Raw genomic sequence first — 26,341 nt, 5'->3', positions numbered from 1 at the left:
GCTAGATGAGCAATTGGACAGGTTCTATGTAGGAGAGTGGGGATGCTCTCGTGGAGGCCAGTTGGGCAGTTGGCAGGCACCACATTGTCCGATCATTGCCCGGTTCTCCTGACGTTTGATTCCCACCGTCTGCCCTAGACACACAATCCTACCAGATCCCTGATGCGATCTATGGGAGGGAGAAGGTGAAGAGTCAGATTGAGCAGATTTGGACTAGGGAGTGGGGTAGAAGGGACCAGATCGCAGAGAAGGTTGTAGAGGTCCTAGCCGAGCCGTATTTGCCAGGAGACAGCCCTACAGGCTAGGCAGCAAAGCTAGGAAGAGGAGAGAGCACTCTGGACGGACCTTGCAGCCACGCAGAGATTATTATAGAAGGTACCAAGGGATCCCACCCTTCACGCACAAGACGTGCGCGCGAGCAGCCATCACCCGCAAGCACTTGGAGTTCTCATTCTGCACCTCAGCAACCTTCTGGGCGCAGAAGGGGGACAAGATGTACATGGAGTTTTTTCAAGTGCACCAGCCCCACACCTCAGGAGAGCAGATACGCAGCCTTCGAGATCAATATGGGAGGACTTGTTCTAGCCCAGACGAGGTGATGGAGATTCCCATCGACTGCTAAATACCCCTTTTCCAGCAGGAGATAGCCTCAACTAGAGGACAGCGATGTAGACAGCAGGTCTGGGATCACATCCCATCCCTCGTCACAAAGGAGATGGGATGCTCCCTCCTAGCCCCCTTCACAGAGAAGGAACTAGAGAAGGCTTTCCATACACAGGATGGGCAGAAATGCTCGAAAGAGGATGGCCTTTCTAAGGCCTTTTTCATTACCTACTAGGAGGTGGTGAAAGACCCCTTATTGATGGCCTTTCAAGAGATTTTCACTTCAGGACAAATGCCAGGGAGTCTTTCGGCAGGCCTCATCAGTCTTCTCTCCAAAGGGGGAGACCGGATGGAGCTTTCCCAGTGGAGACAGATCACTTTATTGTCGGTGGCCTATAAGGCACTGGCAAAGATGATTGGTAGGCAACTACGCCCTGTGCTTTCAGACATCATTCAGGACACACAGACAGGCTTTGTCCGGGACACGAGCATCCTAGACAATGTATTCATCTTCTTTGAGGGGACAAAGTGGGCTCAACACAGTGGGCAGGGACTGGCCGTACTACTCCTGGATTTCGAGAAGGGCTACAACAAGGTGGACTGGGATTTCCTAGAGGGCGCCATGGTGAGGTTGGGCTTCCCCAAAGCATGGATCCGTGGGGTCTCCGCACTCTATAGATCGGCTACCAGCAGGGTTCTCATAGGTGGCAGGCGAGGATAGGAGTTTCGGTTGGAGAGATTGGTGCGGCAAAGCTACCCCTTGGCCCCGTACTAGTCTTACTCTTTGGAGAGGGGATTTCTCACTTCCTCAGGTCATGTGTGAGCAGTTTACATGGCCTCCGACTTACAGTGAGAGAGGAGACAGAGTTGTTAGACTCGGAGTATGCAGATGGCACAACACTCTACATAGAGGACGATGAGTTGATGCTAGAGAGAGTGAGACTAGCTCTTGAGGTGTTCTTTTCTAGAGCGAGAGTGAAAATCAACTGGCGAAAGCTGGTTGGTTTCCTTACGGAATCGGACTCTAGTACGGAGTGGGGCGTCCACTTGGGATTTAGATGGGTAAGTAGAGGGCAAATTGTCCGTTATCTAGGATTCTAGGTGGGACTCGACATCACTCCCACCCAGCAGTTTTTTCCAGTCCTCAAATCTATTCGGACGACACTGACCTACTGGAGTACTGCTTGCCTATCCCTAGCAGGCCGAGTCCTGGTGGTGAATTAGGTCCTCCTAGCAACCGCCTGGTACATCGCCTCGTGTTGGTGCTTCTCCTCATCATGTGTAGTGCAACTTCGCCGCCTACTGCGAAACTTCCTTTGGTCTGGTTCAGACGGTTCCAGGGATTCTTGGGCCAAGGTGGCATGGGCAACCATCATCCAGCATCGGTCAGAGGGAGGGCTTGGAATCATAGATCCATAGTATCAGAGTATGGCCCTCTTGGGCAAGCTAGTAGTCTCCAGCCTCACTCCAGGAGAGCAAACCTCGAAGGTCCTATTACAGGAGGGTCTTCAGGATTGTATACCGAGGCTTGGCAATGAGTGGAGACCTTCCTTGAGATGGATCTTCACAACAGCCCAGATCACTCCCCCAAGATCCCCCTTCCTACGTAGCTTGCCCCGTGTGTAGCAAGGCTTCCACAAGGCCCTAATCCAGGTCCTAGGTTCTCACCAGTAGGTATCCCCCTACAAGTGGCAGGTAGAGTGGGCGGCGCCCCACCTGGGACCTTCTTCACCGTGCAAGAGGGGGGGCATTTGGCCCTTGACAAAGGGCAACAGGATGAGGGGATAGCTGTCCTTTCATGGAGAAGGGTGCGAGTGATTGGCCTTCAGGGGAACACATGGCGACTGGACCCTTATGTTTTCTGGGAGGAACTCAGGGAGTGGCGCCTTTGGATTTGGGAGAGCAGGCCACTTGATAAGCTAGAGTGGGACTCGGGAGAGTGGCTATGGCCGGCCACTCCGGTCGCCAAGAAGCCATCGAGGTTCCTAGAGTACACTGCCAAGATTGGTAGACACGTACTGAGGTAGGAGGACATGGATTGGGCACTGTCACGTAGCAAGCACTGAGAGGAGCACAGCATCACGGAGCCTTTCTGACGGACCTTCTCACACCGCCTATGGGATTGTTGGAGGCCGAGGAGGGTATCGTATTTTTTATGGCTGGTAGCACACGGAGGCTTGGCAATGGAAAGTTGGCTAGCCTACATGCAGGAGGAAGGTTGTAAGCGCTGCACACAGTAGCCTATGGAAACCCCAAAGCACTGCCTTTGGTCATTGGAGGCAGCACAGCTAGTGTGGAGAGGAGCATGCCACATCATTCACCGTATAGCACCCAACCTTGGATGTATCTCATGGGGAGCTTTTTGCTGGCAAGCACTTAGCTAGGGCCGTCACCTGCTGTATGAGGCCGAGATGCAAGACATGATATTCATTATTGAGGCAAGGTTGTGCGCAATGGTCAGCTTGGCGGCTCTACCCATCCGCGAGGTACTGGAGCCTACAGCAAACCGCTTTGAGGTATGGGAGATTATAGGGAGTCTTACTAGATGGCATATTCGGAAGGCATAGTGTCAGGAGGCTTTTGGCGGAGAGAGACTTTCAGCACAAGCAACCTTAGCAAAGCTCTAGACCTCCATCATCCACTCCCTCCGCGGCCAATGGGACCAGGTGCAGGGTGAATCCAAGGCTCGTTGTCATTTCTTACGCAGTTGGGGCAACCAGGACCTATTTTTCGTGATGCAGGGAGGCATCCCCAGATGGCGATATAGCCCCCCTCCATGGCTTCTTGCCCCCATCCCCCCTAGACCACCTTGAGAGGCTTGTACATCTGATAGATCTATGACTCTACATCAGCTCCAGCTAGTCTGTTTGAGCATGAGCACTTCCTTGTATTCAGGTTTTTTCTGAAGTAATGTAATTAGCCACACTTTATTTGCAAAAAAAAGTACAAAGTACAATCCTTAAACCTTAAGGTTGTAAGAGGGTGTTCACACCCGAAGTGTGTGAAACACGATAAGTGCCCAAAACCATGTAACATAGGCACATAAAATAAAGGGAATAAATCTAAGGAAAAAAACCCTCTCGTACGGAGAGTGAAAAGTGCCCCAGTGTCCTACTGAGGATCACTAACACTCCTCTCTAAGCGTAGGCATGAGTGAAACCCAACACCGGCACCTATTTCCCACCTTCACTGTAGTCTACATCCTTCAGTGCAGCGTTTGTTGTCCGAACAATCAAGCGGACTTCTCCCATTGCTGCATTTGCTACTCCTAGGTGTCACCCTGCTGCCCACAATAGTCAAGAAGCTGTGTTTGCTACTCCAAGCTGCAGCCTAGGTTGTTGCCACCTTCCCGAGGCTTTGCTTGATAGTTTCTCTCCTTTGCTATCCGACACTAGTTTGGCATCATCATCTGCTACATTTGCTGCTATCTGACATCTTAGAGGCTGTCTTGCTGCAATTCAGAATCCGTCAGGAGTACGACACACTCTCTAGCTCATTACCTCTATCTCCATTCTCTTGACACAAGAGTTTGTGGTACATTATTCTTTCATTGCATGGTATGTTTGCTACATGAGCATTATAATATTCAAATTCATTTATTTATTATCTTCACTCTATTCACTATCTAGAGTTGTCTAGAGTTTCCCTTACCCTTACTCTATTTTGTTGAGTTTATGCTTTGTTGTATGCTTTCACTTGTGTTTTTGTGTTCTAGTATTTCTTCACAATGGTATGACTCTCTCTCCCTTCATAGGAGTAGTTGGTTAGCTAAGCTTTGGCAAATGACACTTTCATGTTTCTCAAGGTTGATCTTGATAATATACAAAGAGCGATGGATACATGGGACTTATTTGCACTTGCTTTGGGGCTCCGTATTAATGCATCTAGATCGGCCCTTATTAGTTGCATTGAGAGTGATCTTCAGGCCTTGGGTTGGCAAGGTGAAGTTGTGCTTAAACACTCTATTTTAAAGCATCTAGGCTATTCTTTGGGGGTGCATGTTTCCCCTAAAGCACTAATGGATTGGATATCCTCACACATTATGGATAATTTTGTATATTGGAAATCACAAGCTTGGCCGTTCCACATAAGATTCAACATAGCCAAACAATCATGGTACCAATGGTTTCATATTACCTACCCTTGCTTCCTTGTCCGCAGTCTAATTTATGGAAAATTACTCAACCCATCCACTTCTTGCTTTGAAAGAAGATTCTATATGAATGGGCATATCTTGGATCTCCTAGCACCATGTTTGCACTACCAAATGAATGGGCTGTGGGACTATACTGGATTTGGAGACACATCATTGCTCCCTATCGGTCATTGTTCCAAGTTTTGTGTGAGGGTAAGCAGCCATGTCCTTTGATTGCAAAGTTCTTCCTTCAGACTCAAGGTATTAAGCATGGGAACACCAGTATTTCTGCTTCATGGTGGCACATTGTTAATGCTGAACAGCCTCTTCATCTTAAATCGCCCATGCTTTTGAATCATTCGGTCCACTCTTGGAAATCTGTCCTTGCTAAATCTTCTTGGCACCCATCTCCAAATCAGGAGACGACAAACTCCCTAAGAGCTGAAGTGCTGGTTGTTTCAAAACTTCTCACCTAACAAGGCAAATAGAAATAATGGCACACATAGGACTAGTATGCTCTTCTAGTTGCAAGTGGGGCTGTCATGTCTTTCAAATCAGTTCAATGTTACATTCATGTTCCTAGAGGATATTGTCATTTGTGGAACTCCATCTCAACCTCTTTACAAGCCATGCAACCTCTCCCCCCCTTTGGACCAAGAGGGCCCTTGGCATGACTGAAATGTTAATTTATCAGCTGCATTTGGGCCGTGCTTCAATTAATAAAATATACCACTTGCTTATATGCAATAAGGACTGGCTTGCTCAAAAGGGCAACAACACCTAGGGTTTCCATAAAGGTCAAGTGTGGTTGAAGTCTATGGTGATGATAAGCTAGCGTAACAAACCGCCTTTTAGATACAAGGTCTTCATTTGGAGAATGTTGATTGGTGCTCTTCCTCTTACCTCTACACTCTCCAAGTGATGGATTTAAAATGGTGGTTGTTTCTTTTGTTAGACATCTACCACGGTGCAAAGTCATGTAGTCCGCTTGAAAGAACTTACTCGTTGGTAGCTTGATATGATTCAATTGGCAAATATTCTCCCTAGATAGGATTTACTTTCTTTGTACACGGTAGTTTTCTCACCCCCGCTCAAGCCCATGTAGTTTCTTTCTACTTTTGATCGTGATGTCTCAAAGAGTATTTATTAAGTATGCCGTATTTGGTTTATGCACGATGGCCTAGAGCAACCTTGCATCTTGTAATCTTGTCCTTTTTTCATAATTAATACAATTACCCATAACGGAAAAAAAAGTGTCACATTATTTTTCTCATTACATGACTATCTTGCAAAAGACTCTATTGAGCCTAGTAAATCTCCATTGCACGTGACCTTCCTCCTTGCAAAAAAGACAAATGATGAGATGTTTTTTTGCATCAATTATAAAACTTTCAATAGAGTGACCATCAAGAACAAATATATGTTACCTCAAATGCATGGCCTCATTGATCAACTCTATGGTGTATGCTATTTTACCAAGATTGATCTTAGGTCCAAACACCATCAAATATAGATAGCTCTTGATGATGTCACAAAAACTGTGTTTTATATGGATACTATCAAATTTTTGTCCTACCTTTTGGGTTAACAAATGCTATTGCTTCTTTCCAAAAAATGATGAATGATTTATTTCATGTGTATCTTTAAAAGTGGATAGTTGTCTTCCTCAATGACATACTCGTTTATACTAAGTCATGTGAGAGTGTGTAATGGAAGAGGAAACATGAACACACCACACATGGGAACAGAATGACTACAATGAAAGAAGAGAATGAAATGAGAAAATCTGCACTGAGCTGAATGAAAGTTGCATACAAAAGAGGACTGATCAGTCCATGCACATAGCCCAAGGTGTCAGAGTGGGCACTCGATCAACCTGATAAAGGAAGGAAGCTCCCAAAGACAGAGAAGAGTCCTTGTATGGCGGAGTGTCTTGAAGCCTATAGAGGATGAACCTGATCTACCAAGTGTGAAGCTGAAAATAAATAGCCAAAACCTGATCTTGAAGGCCATATATATGTTGGCCAATGCAAAACATGAATATAATAATCACGAAAATTGTTGTTATCATCATAAGTGATGGTTGCCCTATCCTAGCTAGTGTGAATGTAGTCTGGACTCACACAAAAAGGAAGGCATTGAGCTGGAAAATAACCGCCATTGTAAACACTCCTAAATCCCACAGTAAAAGAAATGCATGCTCTAGAGAGAGCTGCCTCCTCCGTTGAAACACATGACAGACTGAATGTCAAAGCTCCTAATATTCCAATTTGACTCACACTGACGCTCACAAGCAAGAGACGACCGTGCATGGCACACATGGCTACTAACAACCCCTTTAAGATCCTAGATGTGATTGATGACCAAAGAAGACAAAAGGGATCCAAGGGTGGCAAAAAAAGTACCAAAGCTAATGAAGTCTCTTGATGAAGAAGCTCCTCATAGTCCTAGGAATCCCCCTTTGAAACACAAAGGGCCAAGGAATCCACAACCACCTCGCCAATATTGTCCTCCTCTGAAAGGGATAGGCGGTATGGAGGACCACCAAAGAAGGTGGTGGGGGATGGGATGGAACTTGTGGAATAGATAGTGCACATCAGGAACACATGCAGCTATAGAAGATTGCCTTGGAGGATCCTACATAATGAAAGGGGAATGGAGCCTATAAATCCCTCTCTCCTACTAACTTGTGCTAACAACGCTCCTGAAGAGGAATTCTCGATAAAGACAGTATGCTTGGTGAAGATAATTGGGTTTCGATCCTAGTAACTCCGTGAACTAAGAGAAGTGGGAGGCCCAAGTCTGGAACATGTGGAACTTCCAAAACAAAGCTCGATGGATAGTCAAGCAATAGCAACATGGACAATCAAGCAATAGCAGCAAAGTGCAAACACCTCTAATCGATACCGAACAAATGTCACCAACAGTAACTATACTACATGGGTCCACCATAACCTATGACCACTCATCATGGCAATCTCTAATGTACTTTTCTTTATATCTAGCAAGTGTAAAGGAAAAAAAAAAGGGGCGCCCTACCTAGTCACATCATTCCCTCTCGTAGGCCATCAAAGTCCCCTTAGTACATAGGGGACATATGTTTTAGACAATCTAGTCACCTCCCAAAGCATTGTTTCACTTGTAGGATAGTATTCCTTTTTGTAGAGGATAGCCCCAAGATACATTAGAGAAGTTGTGGCTAGGAAGGTCTCCCTCTAGGATGAGCTTGGGCCTGCACCTCCATTTCCTACCCCCTAGTGACCAAGGTAGCTCAATTCATACCCTCCCTTCCCCTCAATCGCCTATGGTAGTGCTAGATGCACCTATAGCTTTACCTTCACCTGAGCCAATGGCCAACCCCACAACTATGACCTCCATAGATATTGGCCTCTTATAGGTTCCAAATAAGGGGAGGCGACTACACTTTTGGAGAGAGAGGAAGAGGAGTGGGTTTCACAGATCCCCGCCACCTTGGGAAGACTATAGAGAGGAGGCATGATAGTGTCTATACTAAGCCATAGACAAGACATGCATAGGCCACAAAGTCATGCCAATCTGAGAGACTTAGATGTCCTCCATGAGGAACCACTCCTGGAAAATTCAAGCCTTTCGCAGATGTCTATTTTGTCAAGGTCAGGTCTCATGAGATAGGATCTTCATAGAGCATTGGTTAAAAAGTCTATGGATTTTGTTATGATCTAGCAGCATCACTTCTCAGGAGGGAGGATATCCCAATTCAATGAGACTATTGCCAAGGTAGATTTCACTTATTGGACTCAGTAGCGGGTGCTAGTAGCTACAAAGTTTCAGGCAAGTGTCTGTATTTGCGTAGGTAAGCATTTGCTTCATGTAGTTCAGAATGAGCACATTCTAGTCTCAAAAGGGTGTCTGTGAAAGTAGACGAGGAACTCATTGGAAAGTTGGTCGTTTATGCCCCTAATGGGCAGGGAGAGAGAATAAAGTTTGGATCACCCTCACCCAGTCATTACCTCGTGCTGATCATCACATTGTTAGTGGGGATAATGACATGGTAGAGGCTTTGGAGGACAAGAGGAGTAGATGCATCCACATTATCAAAGGGAGATAGCAGGCAGCTTAGAAGGATTTCATCTTCTAGGTTGGGAGGTAAGACCCTTGATTTACGGTAGAGTTTGGTGGATCTATAAGCTTTCTTCAATTCTCTAGGAAAGGCAAAGCAGTAAGGGCCAGGACATCCTCTATGATAGACAGATTTTATGTAGACAACCAGACCTGCAACAGTGGGCCTAGTTGGCATCATTCCTAGTACCATTTAGAGAGAGGAAGCACCCAAGATGCATGTGGGTGGTTGAGAGAATGCATGCTGCCAAAGCAGAAAGATGCATGACAGAAACCAAATCAAAGTGAAAGTATCATGCAAGAGCTTGAGGTGGGAAAGAAAGAGGATTTTTTTAAATTAAAATAAATATATGTGCTCATATTGTAAATACTACTTTTTTCCGATTGAATCTACAAAGAGATCATCTCATCAACAGAGTTACCTGCAGCAACAGAAAAATTCAATGGTGAATTGCTTATTTCTAGATCATTGTATTCAATATGGAGAAGAAAGTCTCCAGCCAGAGTTGGGGAAAACGTAATACTTTCATACGCCGAGTCACCAATAGCTGTGACATTAAACCCTCTGTAATTTACCAACCCTGTACTGCTGTTGGAAAACACATTGAAGTGGATAAATGTATTTCTTCCTGTTGATGCACTTATATTGTTGTTATATGAATCCATGAGAAGAACTTTCAAAAGAACCTGACCACCAGCCTTGAAGCTAGTCTCATTATTCAACCAGTATGCTACACATCTTTTGGCAGAGGTCAAACCTGAAAGCAAAAAAGTTGTAAGACTGTTCTAACTTATGCTGTTCTTGATGTTTAGATGGTTACTCATTGTAATGTCACTGTATGTGCTAATGTCATCCTTGATGTTTAGATCATCACTCATTGTGACATCACCATATGGCCTTATTTGTACAGTGAAACTTCCAAATATAAACCATTTATACTGTATTGCCTTATTTGTACAGTGAAACTTCCAAACATCAACTATGTACACCTATAATACATGCCATTGAAATTCACAAAGACATCTAGATATTTTTTCAGAGGATAGAAAAACAATTCTGAATAGATCACCTTGGGACAAAGTATCCCAAGGCTCTCTCCCTGTCTTTCTGAAATCGCAGATCTGCAGGTCTTGTATCTCCCTATCTGCACAGCATTGTCTGGAGTCACTGGAGTCTACCCGACTGTCTCTTCCTATGCCCTGTAGGGGTTCCAGGACACAGCAGACAGGCATCCTCTGCAGGGGCTGCAGGACAGGGCACAGAGCTGCAGATCAGGGTTGCAGTTCCCACGCTCTCACTCTTTCTGTCTGTTTGGCCCAGATGCTGCCTACTGCTACACACAGCAGGACTAGGGCAGCAGCGGCGGGACATGTTAGGGAACTGCCGGGCAGGAAGACGCAGAGAAAGGGGTGCCCAAGCAGGGTGCAGATCAGGTCAGTGGAGTCAGAGACCAGCGCACAGGCCTGTAGGCAGTGGCAATGAACAGGTGCTCCCGCTCTCCCTGACGGCACACTGCCAGAGGATTACTGCAGGGCAGCGCATGTGCAGGTCCAGCCAAGACAGGCACAAGAAGTCAGGCTGAGATCGCAGCCAGGGAGGCAACTAGATGGTCATGCTGGACATTCTGGACATATCCTCTCGATGGTCACACTAGATGTGGTAATAGTGCCAGTGATATGGTTGCGCTGCAGTGGCAGTGACATGCTCGTGCTGGACAAGCAGTGATATAGTTTCTATAGGTCACATTGTAAACCTGGCATGATTGACTAGAGGCAATAAAGGTCACGCTGCAGTGAGACAAATGATGTCTATGCTGTGAGCTCTGAATGCCTGGATGTGACATGGGATGCCTGCACTAAAGGAAACCTGTGGATACAGTGCAGAACCTGCTGATTCAGTGAATGCAATAGTATACACTTGGTGTAAAATCTGATGTGACAGTGAATGCAGTAGGCATACCTGAAACTGTAAATACAATGTTTATGCATTGGATACTATCATGGGAATAATGCAGTCTTGTATGCTCTGTGTTTTGACATTGTGAGACACATTCTGAATATATTTAATGTATTGAGGTTGGGATTCCCCCAGGTTTGGATTCGCAGGGTCTCCGCCCTTTACAGATCGGCCACCAACAGGGTTCTCATAGGCAGAAGGTGAGGGGAGGAGTTTCAGCTAGAGAGATCGGTTCGACAGGGCAGCCGCCTGGCCCCATACCTGTTTCTACTCTTTGCAGAGGCGATGTCTCACTTCCTCAGGTCACGTGTGAGCGGATTACGCGGCCTCCGACTTCCAGTGAGGGAGGAGATTGAGTTGTTAGATTTAGAGTATGCAGATGATACAGCACTCTACATAGAGAACAATGAGTTGATGCTGGAGGGAGTGAGGCTGGCTCTTGACGTGTTCTATTCTGCAGCGGGAGCGAAAATCAACTGTCGAAAGTCGGTTGGTTTCCTCACAGACCCGGACTCTAGCACAGAGTGGGGCGTCCACCTAGGATTTAGATGGGTGAGCAGAGGACAGACCGTCCGGTACCTAGGTTTCTAGGTGGGACTCAACATCACTCCTGCCCAGCAGTTTCTTCCTGTCCTTGATTCCATTCGAAGGAAACTGACCTACTGGAATACGACTCACCTCTCACTTGCCGGCCGAGCCCTGGTGGTTAACCAGGTCCTCCTAGAAACGGCCTGGTACATCGCCTCATGTTGGTGCTTCTCCTCATCATGCGCAGTGTAACTTCGCTACCTAGTGCGGAACTTCCTTTGGTCAGGGTTATATGGTTCCAAGGATTCCAACACCAAGATGGCATGGGCGACCATCAAATGGCATCGGTCAGAGGGAGGGCTTGGAATCATAGACCCAAAGTATCAGAGTATGGCCCTCTTGGGCAAGCTAATTGTCCGCGGCCTCACACCAGGCGGGCAAACCAGGAAGGTCTTATTGCAGGAGGGCCTCCAGGACTATAGACCGAGGCTTGGCGGTGAGTGGAGGCCGTCCCTATGATGGATCTTCACATCAGCCCAAATTACCCCCCCAGATCACCTTTCCTACACAGCTTACTCCGCATGTGGCAGGGCCTCTATAAGGCCCAAATCCAGAGGCCCCCAGGCTGCCACGAGGAGATACACCGTTAGCCGGTGATTTGGAACCCCCAAAATAAAGATAGGGGAAGGGGTACAAATTTGTGAGCACCCCCACATCCAATGGGCTGGTTGGAAGGCTGGCCCAGCTCATACCATTAGGACATGGCAAGAGGTGTACAGGATGGTGGATGAGAAGGTGCTACAGCAAGTAGCAAGCTGCCAGACAGGAGTGGAGCTAAGGAGAAGGGAGATAGACACAACAATACCTCAAGAGTGGCTTGCTCCCCCGATTCGAGAGCCAATAGAGCCTGGAGAGGTATGGGCCACTAGATTTTCACCAATGGCATCCCCCTATAGGTGGCAGGCAGAGTGAGTGGTGCCCCGCAGGGGACTTTCTTCACCATGCAGAAGGGGGGGCGTCTAGCCCTTAACAGAGGGCAGCAAGATGAGGGGATAGCCGCCCTTTCGTGGAGGAGGATTCGGGTGGTGGGCCTTTAGGGAAAGGCATGGCAACTCGACCCCTATGTTTCATGGAAGGAGATCAAGGAGTGGCGCCTTTGGATCTGGGAGGGCAGACCACTTGATGAGCTGGAGTGAGATCTAGGAGAGTGGCTATGGCCAGCCACAGCGGTCGCCAAGAAGCCATCCAAGTTCCTGGAGTACACTACCAGGATTGGCAAACACATACTGATGCAGGAGGATATGGATTGGGCACCATCACATAGCAGGCACTGGGTGGAGCACAACATCATGGAGCCTTTCCCACACACCTTCTTGCACTGCCTATGGGATAGCAGGAGGCCGAAGAGGGTGTCATATTTCTTATGGTTGGTGGCACAAGGCTTGGCAGTGAAAGTTGGGTTGCCCAAATGCAGGAGGGAGGTTGTAAGTGTTGCACACAGCAGCCTCTGGAAACCCCAAAGCACTGCCTTTGGTCATGTGAGGTGCAGCTTGTGTGGAGAGGAGCATGCCACATCCTTTGTCGTATAGCACCGAGCCTTGGATGTATCTCATGGGGAGCTTTTTGTTGGCAGGCAGTCAACCAGGGCCATCACCTTTTGTATGAGGCCAGGATACAAGACACAATATTCATTATCGAGGCAGGGTCGTGCGCGGTGGTCAGTTTGAAGGCTCTATCCATCTGCCAGATACTGGAGCCCACAGCAGACTGCTCGCAGGTATGGGAGATCATAGGGAGTCTAACTTGATGGCATGTCTGGAAGCTGCGGTGTCAGAAGGCTTTCGACGGAGAGAGACTCTCAGCACAGGCGACCTTAGCGGAGCTATGGACCTCCATCATCCACTCCCTCCGCGGCCGATAGGACTAGGTGCATGGCGCGTCCAAGCTCGTCAAGAGCTCCATTGTCATTTCATACGCACTTGGGGCGGCCAAGACCTGTTCTTCGTGATGCACGCAGGCAGCCCTATTTGGCGATACACCCCCCTTCCCCCCCCCCCCCAACGGCTTCTTGCCCCCATCCCCCCTAGACCGCCTTGAGAGGCTTGTATACATGATGTAGTTGTGACTTTGCATCAGCTCCTGCTAGTCTATCGAGCATGAGCATCCCATTGTAATCAATTTTTTTAAGTGATATAATCAGACACATTTTACTTGAGACAAAAAAAAAATTCAATGTAGTGAAGGTAAGTGGGCTTGTGAAAGAATTCGGTAAGGGGGATAGGAAAACCCTGAAAATTGCAGAAATCAAAGAGATTGCTCAGATTCGACGTGTACAAAATACAAGTTCAGTGGCCTTGCAGAGTGTGTAAATACAATCAATTATAGGGATGGTGATGTAGACAAATGTAAACATTGAACCATGGAAAATGAATATTTAGGAGACGAATCTGATCAAGAACTAACACAACCAGCCATGGAAGCATTGTTTCACACCCCTTCTAAGAATACACGATACAAGACCCATGGCCATAGGATCCATAATCAAATTGTCTCCCTAGGATTTGACAGACATGGAAAGATCTCACGCACCCTGAATGAATGGAAGTACGAAGAAATTCATCTCATGATTCGCTCTGAACTACGAATTATGAGATAGGAGTTGGAAAAAGAAATAAGAGAGAGGTCAAGGCCAAACTAATAGCAAACCAAAAGGCAGAAATGCAAGATATACAAATAAAGATTAAGAATGAATTGCAAGCACAAATGCTATCCGAAATGCACATGCTGAAAACTGAAGTGCAAAAAGTGGTAGATGCTTGTAAATTTGAAGAGATTTCAATCAACCTCTTTTGTAAACTCTAATTTACAACAAAAATTAGGGTTTTGACAACCGCCTTAGGATGCATGCTCAGAATTGAGGGTCTAGGACTTGAATTCTACTAGCTGAAATTAAGAAATTTCAAGGAGATTCAAGAGGCTAGTCAACCAATATTAGATTTGGGATTGAATTTTATCTTTCAAGGAGCAAGATGAAGGTCAATCCCAAAGCAAACAAAGAGACAAATTGATTTGGAGGCTTGCTGGTCAGTTTTGACAACAAGAGGCACTTGGATTAGCGGAGAAGATCAAAGGATCTCGGTTGTACTCCTTCCATTTTCCATATAAGATAAAGAAATACCGCAAGGAGCGCCAATTTTGGGGCCAATAGGGTATCCAATGTCCAAGATCAAAGTGATAAAGTGTACATTTTCAGTTTACGTGAATTTTATGCTTGCTGTAATTAGTACCTAATTAGGTTATTTACCATCCTATCCCAGACGGAAGGTTGGTTTCATGGTTCCATCACTGGGATGTCATCAATTCGCTCAACTTGGTAGGCCCGAGGCACTACTAATAATGTTAATTTAGACCAAAATATGGGTCTTTCTAGGCCTTTAGAGACTGATGACTAGCAAGAACAATAGAAATTTGATGACCATTTTAAAGATCAGCTGATGATAGTAGCTGAAATGTTTGTGCAATTGGCAGATTATCCTTAGTTCATGCGTTTTTCGAACCCCTTAAAGGAGGGTAGCAAAGGCAATAAGAGAAAATTGTATTCAAGAGCTTTGGGACAAGAACATACACCGAAGAAAGAGCCAATGCAACAACATGATGTTCCAAATGTGGATAGTGAGCATAAGCAAATGATACAAGTGGGGCAATTGATACATATGCAAATACCAACTTAGAAGTGCCAATCCAATACTTTTTGGATAGCAAGGCATGCATGCAATTACGGGACAACTAAGGTACTCTCGTCGTGGCACTAGTTTCCATGCTATAGTGGGTTTGGGACTGCATATAGGGATATATGGCATAACTCTTTATGGTATGCACTAACTAATGTATGGTATGCAAGGCCCAATCTATTCCACTATGACTAGTAATATGTATATCAATGATTTACAACTAGTTCTATGAACAACATGTTAGTAAATGCCATTGACAATCTCAGCCATGGTTTATGCTAAGAATATGCTTTACTATGGTTATGAAGTCAGAACAATTGAGAAACATGAGTTATGCAAGCATCCAATGGATTTCTCGCAACAGTTTTGGACTGATTTTCAAATTTAAGTCATGTATATGTTGGCTGAAATTTTCAGCAAGGTTTGGGGCATATAGCATGGTTAGACAACAATGGCCAATGTTGTGACTATGATGCCTTATGGAAATTCCAATGTATTATGCCTTTTGCTTTAGCACTATGCAATGCAATTGAGGATGATTATAGGGATTTCAAGGGGGGGTTGGGGTGGAGGGGAGGGCAGTTTGTCACAGGGACGTGAAATTTTGATATGATTTAATCTTGCCGATAACATTTAATTCAGTTATTAATCAAATGTGCAAGGTTGTTTAGCACATGTGGTGCACATGGTAGTTATTTTATGGTAACAGGCCAAGGATCCCAAGAATGTAATGGGTGTCAAAGAAAAAGTTATAATAAGTTATGTTTGATGGGTATCAAGTGGTACCCGATATCAGATTTGGGCCTAGACCGATTTATTGGCCACTAAAATGAGTGGTGACATTAGAGACTAGGCATTAATCAATTAATTAATGCCAATCTAAGAGTTAATAACTGCTTAGGAATACTAGGAAGACAAATTGGCCTAACCAATTTAATTATTGGCTAGTGGAATCAAAATTTTGAGCACTAGAATAATTATTAAATTGATTTTTAGAATAGCATTTTACAAATTAATTTAATAAGCTGGATAGTGTTAGAAAATGAGTTTAGAAGACTGCCATTTTGCAAAACTTCTCCATACAAGTGGAAAAAACGTTTTAAGGGGCTGGTGAAGTCCTTTCCAACCATTGTGAGAGAGGGGGAGGCTGCTAGAATGCAAGCAGAGGCTATTGATGTGATTCACAACCACCAAGGATCAATCCTACAACATGTGAAGGCAGTTTGAAGCCCTCTAGGAGTAGGCGACAGCAACCCAAGATCCTTCTAGTACAGATGACAACATATAGGAGGGACAGCAATATTTTTGATGGTCTTAAGCTATAGATGACAAACTTCCATCGTTGTTTGAGCAAGGCACCAATAGCTTTCCAACATGTCTTGCAATGAAACTCTAAAAATTCTCTCTCTATAGCATTTTCTCATCCCCCAGTCGTTTCTCAAGTTATCTCAACAATTTTCCAACAGTTTGAGCCATCAAAGAAAGAGATTTCGATAAACCTCCTTTGTAGACTCTAATTTAAAGCAAAAATTAAGATTTTGGCAGCCACCTCGGGATGGATGCTCAGAATTTAGGGCCTAGGACTTGAATTCCAATAGCTAAAATTGAGAAATTTCAAGGAGATTCAAGAGGCTAGCCAACCAATATCAAATTTGGGGCTGAATTTGTATTTCAAGGAGCAGGGTGAGATCAATCTCCAAGCAAACCAAGGGGCAAATTGGTTTGGAGACTTGTTAGTTAGTTTGACAAGAAAAGGCACTTGGATTAGTGGAGGAGATCAAAGGATCTGAATTATACTCCTTCCATTTGCAATATAAGATAAAGAAATGCCATAAGAAACGCTAATTTTGGGGCCAACAACGTGTCCAATGTCCAAGATTAAAGTGATGAAGTGTGCATTTTCAATTTACTTGAATTTTATGGTTGTTGTAATTGGTGCTTAACCAGATTATTTACCACCCTATTCGAGGAGGAAGGTTGGTTTCAAATTAGGTTACGTAGAAATAGAACTCCAAACATATATATTGCCATATGCTACTTTTCCCCTAAATACTCTTTGCCCCTAAAGAGACATCCCCGTATACACCACTATATGAGAACATAATGAGATTTATAACAATTGAGGATGTTTTAGCAGGAGACTTTAATACAGACACAAGAAGCAGCCAATCTGCTTTCTTTGACACTAGCAATAAGATGTTTAGAGATATTGCATTAGATAAAGTGGGATTAGTTAGATCAGCCCAAGATAGAGAGATAACAGAATATGAAGCACACCTACTAGCATTGGAAAGTGTGCATGGCTTGGCCATCCTTAATGGGCTGCCATAGTGGCCAAGATCTAATGGTTTCACATGTTTGAATAACAAGAAAGGGTCAAGCACAATGGATTACTTGATTGGATGACCCAAATTGGTACCTACATAAAACGCTTTAAAAACTTAGACAGACCAATTGGATTAGCAACAGACCATGCTATTCTAGCTTTCACAATGCAATATGGGCATATACATGAGGCACAATCACACATATCAAAATTACCACGCTATGATTTTGTGGAAGCGACTTCACACGTATACAGCACTACTATGTGCGATGCATTGAGGGAGCTAGATATACAGGCCTCTTTGGATGAGGTTACAGGATAGTTGGTCGTGATAATACATACTTCAGCAGCCTATGCTTTCCCATACACTACACTGTCAGATAAGCCTCCATGAGGCAATGCTCCACAGAATGCCAAGTATGATGATGAGTGCAAAGAGCCATGAGCACGTTTTCAACAAGAGGTGGCACTTGACATATGTACACACATGCATGCTTCGATACTCTTCAGATGATTGGTATGCAAAAAGAAGCAGGAATACCTGAGCAGACTAGAAACAAAAATGTATTCCATGTTCTTGGGATAGGACAGCAAGAGAGCATGGAAAAGAATGCATGAGAGCTAGCCACCTATACAGATTATTAGACTGGATGATTGACATGAATATGCTTGCACACTTTATGATGTTCCTAACCAAGAGCCTATGCCACTCCCCTCAACCTCAAGACCAGAAAATTGCAGATTTTTCACGGAAAAGAAAGTGAGGAATGCCATATAGAAACTGAAAAATGGGAAAACACAAGATCCTTATGATTTAGTAGCAGAACACTTCACGCATGCTTGTGATATCTTGGCACAAGTGCTAGCTCACATCTTTAATAGGGCAGTTTGTGAGGGATTTCCAACCAGTTGGTTAGACCATACTATTGTGCCTCTCTTTAAGAGTGGAGACCCCACACTACTTAGTAACTATCAAGCCATCATGATTGAACACATGTTGGCCAAAATATATGGCTCTATTGTGGAATAAGCATTGAGTGAATGGGCCGAGATGCATGGCTTGAGACCAAAAGGCCAAGCTACCTTCAGGAGCAAATATACAACTCTAGACCATATCTTTACATTGACAGCAATCATCGAAGAAGGGAAGGTGTTCAAGAAAAAGATCTACTTCTGTTTTGTGGACTTTTGCAAGGCCTTTGACATAGTGCCATATGCTAGACTCATGAGAAGAATGCAAGACATTGATGTGCCCATAGAGATATAGTGGAGTATCTATGCCTTATATGAGATAGTGACATGCAAAGTACGGACACTTAAGGGCATCTCAGATACACTCAATAGCACCATTGGGGTGAAACAAGGCTGCCTACTTTCAATGACACTATTTGGGCTGTACATAGATGAAATTTTAGAATATGTGGACAGAACTTTTGGGACCGGAGCCAGCCTAGCTAGAGTGATGATACCATCAGTGCTTAATGCAGACGATATTGTACTTATATCTAACGTCCCTAAGGGACTAACTAGACACTCGGATGCATTATCGGCTTTTTGCAGAGATAGAGACCTTAAGGTGAACCTTGGAAAAAGTAAAGTTATGGTATTTAACACTTCAACTGCTTGGGTGATGAGACCTGAGCACCACTTTACTTTCGATGGACAGCCACTAGAGATAGTCAGGTAGTATGTTTATTTGAGGGTCACATTGAAGGGACAAGAGTTCTCTTGGAGAGAGACATCAGAGGCTCGTTTGGCAAAAGCATTTGTATTATGCTGCATTGGAGAGGCAATGTACTCACATACAATTTCATGAACTATGCACCAAACAATGGCTTTTGACACCTTGGTTACACCCACACTCCTATATGGGGCAGATATTTGGGGTCTGAGTCTCTTCCACACGAGAAGACAGCCTTTGGGAGACCAAGATGGACCAAAGAATGAATACTATGATGGGTGGGAGCATATGGAAAGACCATTGGTCATGATGATCTCCCGTATGATACCAGCAAAGAGCTTGACCCCACATGAGATTATCAGAGCTGAGTTGGAAGTATCACCCATGGTGGTTGAGGCCTTGGTCCAAGTGGTGACTTTCATACATAGACTGTGGGAGCTCCCCCAAGATAGATACGCATGGCCAGCCCTAGCCTCTTCTAGTCAGCAAGCAGCAGATGGTGACAGATATTGTTGGTATGCTCAGATGAGCACATGGATGAGTTTACATGGCCTGCAGTTTGACAGACTACCCCCCTTTGACTATAGCTTGGATTGTCCTACACTTGACGTAAGCTGATCAGAGCTGAACTATGTGATCAAAGCAAACATACTCAGGTTATAATGGAGAAGACTTGGATCCGACCCCCCTCCCCCCATGGCATGAGAATGGCACACTATCAAACCCACTTCCTTCGGGTATTTGAGGATGGTTTCATCACCCGACCCAATTACATGGATACACAGTTGCCTCATGGATTGCGAACAGTTATTGATCAAATCCACACCTCATCCCACCACCTAAGGATTGAGACAGATAGATGGGAGGGCATACAGATAGAGGAACACATATGCCCACTATAGGCAAATACCACTGTTTGTTTCGAGAGGGTTTTGGACCCTTGAGACGATGTTTTAACCAGCCAGGAGTGTTGGAAAATGGGGCATCAGACTACTTCTCACGATCATTTAGCTCTCTTGTTTTTTCTGGACTAAGGCATACACACAAATGCCCACGAGGGAAGGAGTTGGGTTTTTTTCTTTTTAGGGAGGGGGTACTTTTGAGCTCCTCCCCTCCAAATATTAGTTGGGAGAGCAGGCCTTAGCATTTTTTATACAGAAAGTACGACAGCTCACAAGCCAAATGAAAATGTAGAGCTTGATCACACTCGGACCCTCCTCAATGACCCTACCAAGGAGGAGGACCAACCTGTTGTGCGAGTAGGCAGGAGCCCAGAGTTACACAAACCCATCATGTGAACATAAGTGATGAACCTAATGAGACTTGAGCCCCACAACCCCATGATTATGAGCCCAAGTGTTAACTACTAGGCTATCACCTTTTGGACCTCCATTTGGCTGTCTTCTCATCACTTCTGAATTTCCATGGTTTCTCCTAACTTTGAGCCTTTATAAGCATTCCAGACTCTCTCTCCATTTTTGGACCTCCATTTGGCTGTCTTCTCATCACTTCTGAATTTCCATGGTTTCTCCTAACTTTGAGCCTTTATAAGCATTCCAGACTCTCTCTCCATTTTTAAATTGCCCTTCCGTACATGTTTAGGTATACAATCTCATGCAGGAAGGTTGTTTTGCAGCAACTTGGAATTGTACGTTCAATCTTCTCATATTTCAAAACAAAGTTAACATGAAGAACAAAATGAAAGTGTGTTTCCAACTTTTTGAGATGCAAGAGCTTTCAACTGAAATAGAAACAAGTAATGATAATGATTTTCTGAAAAATGGAACATCAGCATACCAAGTTCAAATCAATTCTGCAAAACATTTGATCTAGAGAGACCATTACATAATCAAAAGAGTCAATAAATGCTAGAATGGACCTATGGTTACATGGTAGGCTCGTGTAAGTCTGGGCTCTTGCCCACTCAAACACTTGATTGATCATCCTCTTTGGTAGGGTCACCAAGGAGGGGTCCACTCTTCTAATATTTTGGGGAAAAAAAAAAGCTGACATGGAGAACCAAAAGAAAGGGGTGTTTCCAATCACTAGCAAGTTTCTGAGACCCAGGAGTTTTCAACCCAAATAGAAACAAGTAATGAATTTGTGTAAAATGAAACATCACCATAACATGCTCAATTCAATTCTGTAAAACATTTGATCTAGAGAGACCAGTACAAAATTGGAAGAGTTAATAAACGCTGGAACAGACCCCTCCAAGGCCTACTACATTGGACATGAAGAAGAAAATGAAGATGCATTTCCAATCACTAGCAAGTCTTTGAGAAGCAAGACTTCAAACCAAATAGGAGTGAGTAATGATTTTGTGAAAAATGAAACATCATAACAAGTTCAATCAATTCTGCAAAAATGTGATCTAAAGAGACCATTATGTAAACAGAAGAGTTAATAAATGCTAGAACAGACCACTGCAAGGTCTGCAAGAAACTGAGAGCAATGTTTTCGCCAAGCAGGATTGGTGGAAAATGGGGAATCAAACTAGATCTCACCATCATTTGGTTCTCTTGTTTTTTGAGAGGTTTTCCTTTTCCCCCCTCCCAAGGGGCGCTGGGGCCTGGTTAGCCCCTCCCTTCCAAATTTTAGTTGGGAGAGTAGGTCATAGCGTTTTTCATATGCACAAATAGGATAGCTCACAACAGCCCAGCATAAAAACACATGTTTAGGTGTACAATCTCATGCAGAAAGGTTGTTTTGCAACAACTTGGAGTTGTACACTCACTCTTCTTATGTTATTTTTTAAATTCTGACATGAAGAATAAAAAAATGGTGTGCTTCCAATCACTTGCAAGATTTTGAAAGGCATGAGTTTTCAATCCAAATAGGAATAAGTAATGTTTTTGTGAAAAGTAAAGCATCATCATAACAAGTTCAAATCAATTCTGCAAAACATCTGATGTAGAGACACCGTTACAATCATAAGAGTTAATAAACAGCAGAACAGACCTCTGCAAGGCCTACTAAATTATGACTGCCACAACCATGATCCAAATGCATGGTATGTTAATAGATGTACCGATATACCTGCTGTTATGCTGAAATTTAAAGGTGAACCCTTAATGGCTCTGCTTTCATCAGAAATATTTATCTTGTAGGATCCAGGAGCTGTAATATTTATTGTTACCATCTCATACCCCACACCTGGTGCAGCTGTCAACAATGCACATTTCTGACAAATCTTTCCGAGCATTTCAGTTACAGTAACTGTAAAATTCACAATATCAGACCACCCAGTCTTAACATTCACAGTATTATTGTAAGAGTCTTTCAGGTAAATCGTAAGATATGCAAGATCTCCTGCCATGATAGCTGTCTTTTTGCTGGACCAAACAGCTAAACAGTTTTCTGAAGATATGGGTCCTGTTACAGGAACATTGTAAAACACATTTGTGAAAGTCGATAGGATTATCTGAACATCACAAACACTTCATCAACATGATAGAAAAGGGATTACGATGATCCAAGAGAGAGTGATAACATGTTGAGCCTAAACTGTAGAATTCTGTCGAGCTTTTCATTCAGCCCCACAGATAACAATTTCATTTTTGCTATAAGCCTTTTTCAACAGCAACCTATCACCATGAGCTATTAAAACGTGCACAAATACTTCACGCAACAAATATGAACACCTGAAAAAACCCTTGTCTAGATCTCAAATCAATCACTTTGCATGTAACGCATGGTGTTGTGAGCTAGCACCTCACAATCCATGCATATGGCCACATCAGTCATATCCATACGGCCAATCTGTAACCTGTCTCTAAGTGGGGCCTCAGTGTCCTGGGGCTGCTGTACTCCTAGTCCCAAAGCTGTCGTGCTCGAGGAGGAAGAGACCAATGCACTGCTGGTCAGGGAAATCCATCTCTAGATAGTGGCCCAAACCCGTCTCTGAATAGACAGTGGAAATGGCCTCAAATCTTGAAGTATGCTAGGCATCTGTGGATATAGAACTCCTCTATATTTGGCTCTAGCTAACATAGCTGGTATATGAGCTCTTCTAGTGGTATGGATCTATATATGCCAATCTCAATCTCTTACTAGTGCAAAGAGGTACGTGACCTTTCGGATATTACGCTCGGTAGACTTGGTTAGGGTCCTACTAAACGCCTTGTGCGTTGGATAATCATGATACATGTGAGTGATACCGTACTCGATGCATCTTAGGTCAGCCTCATGACATGTGCTAGTCATTCTCTCTTAATTGACTCCTCAGGTTTTAGGACTTGTAGACTTCTCAATCTAATCCACTATAAAGCACAACAACAAAGTATTAGGCTCTCAATAGCCAGATAAAAGCTCCTAACTCTTCTTGTGAGGTCAAGTCCTCATGTGGTCTTGTCTTGTCTTGTCTTGTGTATACCATTTTAACATCCAACAGTATCAAAGGAATTACAGTCAAAGAAAGAAGAAGCTAGTTCCAGCAAAGCATCCGAAGAAGCAACTCCCTTGAAGGAGTCTGTGCCCAATACTTGTCGGCATGCAACCTTTATCCAAGAAGTGAAAGGTGAAAAGTAGTTGAAATTTATTGATGCAGATGGAATTGAACATCATCTCAAAGTGGGTAATAGTCTTCCTAACGATGAGTTTGGTCCTCCGTGGCCTACTAAAAGAGAACTTGATGTGTTTGCTCGATTCTACAAGGCCTTGATGTATTTGCTTGATTCTATAAGGATCTGAAAGGGATTGATCCCACAATGTGTTAGCACCACATTGGTCTGGAGCCTGATGCCAAGCCTGCATAGCAATATCATAAGTAAAGGCCACAAACAATGACCTCAAAAATAAAGAGCTAATACCTCCTCTGTATCTTAGGGTCAAGCTAATTGCTACCAAGTGAGAGCTTGTCATTGATGCTCTCCTTAATGGAGGTTTGGATTACAACATCTTAACTTACGATGTATAGACTAAGATCAGTCTTTCTTCCAGTCCTCGACTCTATTCGGAGAAGTTGACCTACTGGAGTACAGCTCGCCTTTCCCTAGCAGGCCGAGCCCTGGTGGTTAACCAAGTCCTTCTAGTGACGGCTTGGTACATCACCTCGTGTGGTATTTCTCTTCATCCTGTGCAGTGCAGTTTCGCCGCCTAGTGCAAAATTTTCTCTGGGCCGGGTCTAGCGGTTCCAGGGACTCCCAGGCCAAGGTGGCGTAGGCGACCATCATCCGGCATCAGTTAGAGGGAGGGCTTGGGATCATAGACCCAGAGCATCAAAGTCTAGCCCTTTTGGGCAAGCTAGTAATCCGCGGTCTCACACCAAGAGACAAGCATGGAAGATCCTATTGCACGAGGGTCTCCACGAGTGTAGACCGAGGCTTGGCAGTGACTGGAGGTCGTCGTCCTTGAGATAGATCTTCACAACAGGCCAGATCATGCCCCCCAGATCCTCCTTCCTACGCAACTTACTTCGTGTGTGGCAAGGCCTCCGTAAGGCCCTAATTCAGACCCCCCCCAGTATGCCAGGAGGAGATAGACCGCCAGCCGGTGATCTGGAAACCCCAGGTCAGAGATCGGGATGGAATATAGATTGACAACCGCCCCCACATCTAGTGGGCTGGTTGGGAGGCCAGCCCGGCTCGTACCATCAGGACATGGCGGGAGATGTATAGGATGGTGGACCAAGAGGTGTTGCAACGGGCATCAGGTTGCCAGAGAGGAGCTGAGTTGAGGAGATGGGAGATTGACGCAGCAATACCTCAGGAGTGGCTTGACCACCCGATACGAAAGCCGGTAGAGCCCGGTGAGGTATGGACCGCTAGGTTTTCACCAACAAGAATGGAACCTTATGTATTCTAAGAGGAGCTCCAGGAATGGCACCTCTGGGTTTGGGAGGGCAGGCCACTTGATGAGCCGAAGTGGGACCCTGGAGAGTGGCAATGGCTTGCCACTGCAGTTTCCAAGAAGCCACCGAGGTTCTTGGAGTACACAGCCAAGATTGACAGACACGTATTGATGCACAAGGGCATGGACTAGACGCCTTCGCGTAGCAGGTACTAGGGGGAGCATAGCATCATGGATGCTTTCCGATGGACTTTCTAGCGCCGCCTATGGGATAGTTGGAGGCCGAGGAGGGTTTCATATTTCTTATGGCTATTGGCACATGGAGGCCTGGCAGTGGGGAGTTGGTTAGCCCAGATACAGAAGGAAGGAGGTTGTAAACGCTGCACACAGCAGGTTCTCAAAACTCCAAAGCTCTGTCTTTGGTCGTGTGAGGCAACGCAGCTCGTGTGGAGAGGAGCATGCTGCATTCTCTGCTATATAGCACCCAATAGCCTGAGATGTATCTCATGGGAAGCTTTCTGCTGGCACGCAGTCAGCCAGGGCTGTCACCTCTTGTACGAGGCCAGGATGCAGGACACGATCTTTATCATTGAGGATGGGTCTTGTGCAATGGTTGGTTTGGAGACTCTACCCATCTGCCAGGTACTGGAGCCCACAATAGACTGCTCTGAGGTATGGGAGATCATATGGAGTCTTACTGGATGGCACATTTGGAAGGCACGGTGTCGAGATTTTTGGCGGAGAGAGACTTTCGATCTCATCAGGAGCTCCGTTTTCATTTCATGCGCACTTGGGGCGGCCAAGACCTGTTCTTCATGATGCACGCAAGCAGCCCCAAATGGCGATACAACCCCCCCCCCCCCCCCCCCTCCCTCCCTCCACATGGCTTCTTGCCCCCATCCCCCCCAAACCGCCTTGAGAGACTTGTACACATGATTTATTTATGACCTTGCACCAGCTCTAGCTAGTCTGTCGAGCATGAGCATCCCGTTGTAATTGGTATTTTTTGAGTAATATAATCAGCCACATTTTATTTGCAAAAAAAAATAGACTAAGATCAGTCAACCTCATCTCATCCTAACAAATGCACCTGTCAAACCTTACAGAGGATCAACATATTTCCTCCTAGAAATATGCAACATTCTCCTAACTATAGAGACTAAAAGCATGCCCCTCATATTCTATGTAGTCCCTATTGAAATATGGCTCTCTAACAGGCTCATGTAAATCCTTCTCTATTTGGTGGAAAAAGGGGAGATGTATTTAGACCCATTTGAGAGAAATAGTTGGACCTACGTGACTATGACATCATTATGATGTAATCAAATGAAACCAGCTTTCCTCCTTGGATACAATGGTAAGACTTGATCAAGCACCTAATTATAGCAATTAACAAATTCACAAAACTGAAATGCACACTTTACTATATAATCTTGGACATTTGACATCCTATTGGCCTTGGAACTAACGCCCCTTTAGGTATTTCTTTACC

At 44.7% G+C, this 26,341-nt stretch overlaps 1 protein-coding gene across 5 annotated transcripts in view; it reads right to left on the bottom strand.

Moving 5' to 3' along the window:
• Nucleotides 1-26,341, bottom strand: part of LOC148041852 (uncharacterized) — a 218,910-nt gene that overhangs the window by 147,177 nt on the left and 45,392 nt on the right. For 4 of the 5 annotated variants that reach the window (XM_087683285.1, XM_087683277.1, XM_087683293.1 and 1 more), the window contains 2 exons: nt 22,099-22,434; nt 9,259-9,594 (listed from right to left, as the gene is read on the bottom strand). In XM_087683285.1, coding sequence (XP_087539411.1) covers nt 9,259-9,594; nt 22,099-22,434 — 672 coding nt within the window. The remainder of the gene's footprint in view (nt 1-9,258; nt 9,595-22,098; nt 22,435-26,341) is intronic. The other variant, XM_087683301.1, reaches the window with a different exon arrangement.

Source organism: Lygodium microphyllum, chromosome 1 (assembly GCF_053477565.2).
Source record: "Lygodium microphyllum isolate KBCC chromosome 1, Lygodium_microphyllum_v1.1.10, whole genome shotgun sequence".
Lineage (NCBI taxonomy): Eukaryota > Viridiplantae > Streptophyta > Polypodiopsida > Schizaeales > Lygodiaceae > Lygodium > Lygodium microphyllum.
The sequence above is the reverse complement of the archived record's forward strand: the minus strand, read 5'-3'. Positions and strand labels throughout refer to the sequence as shown.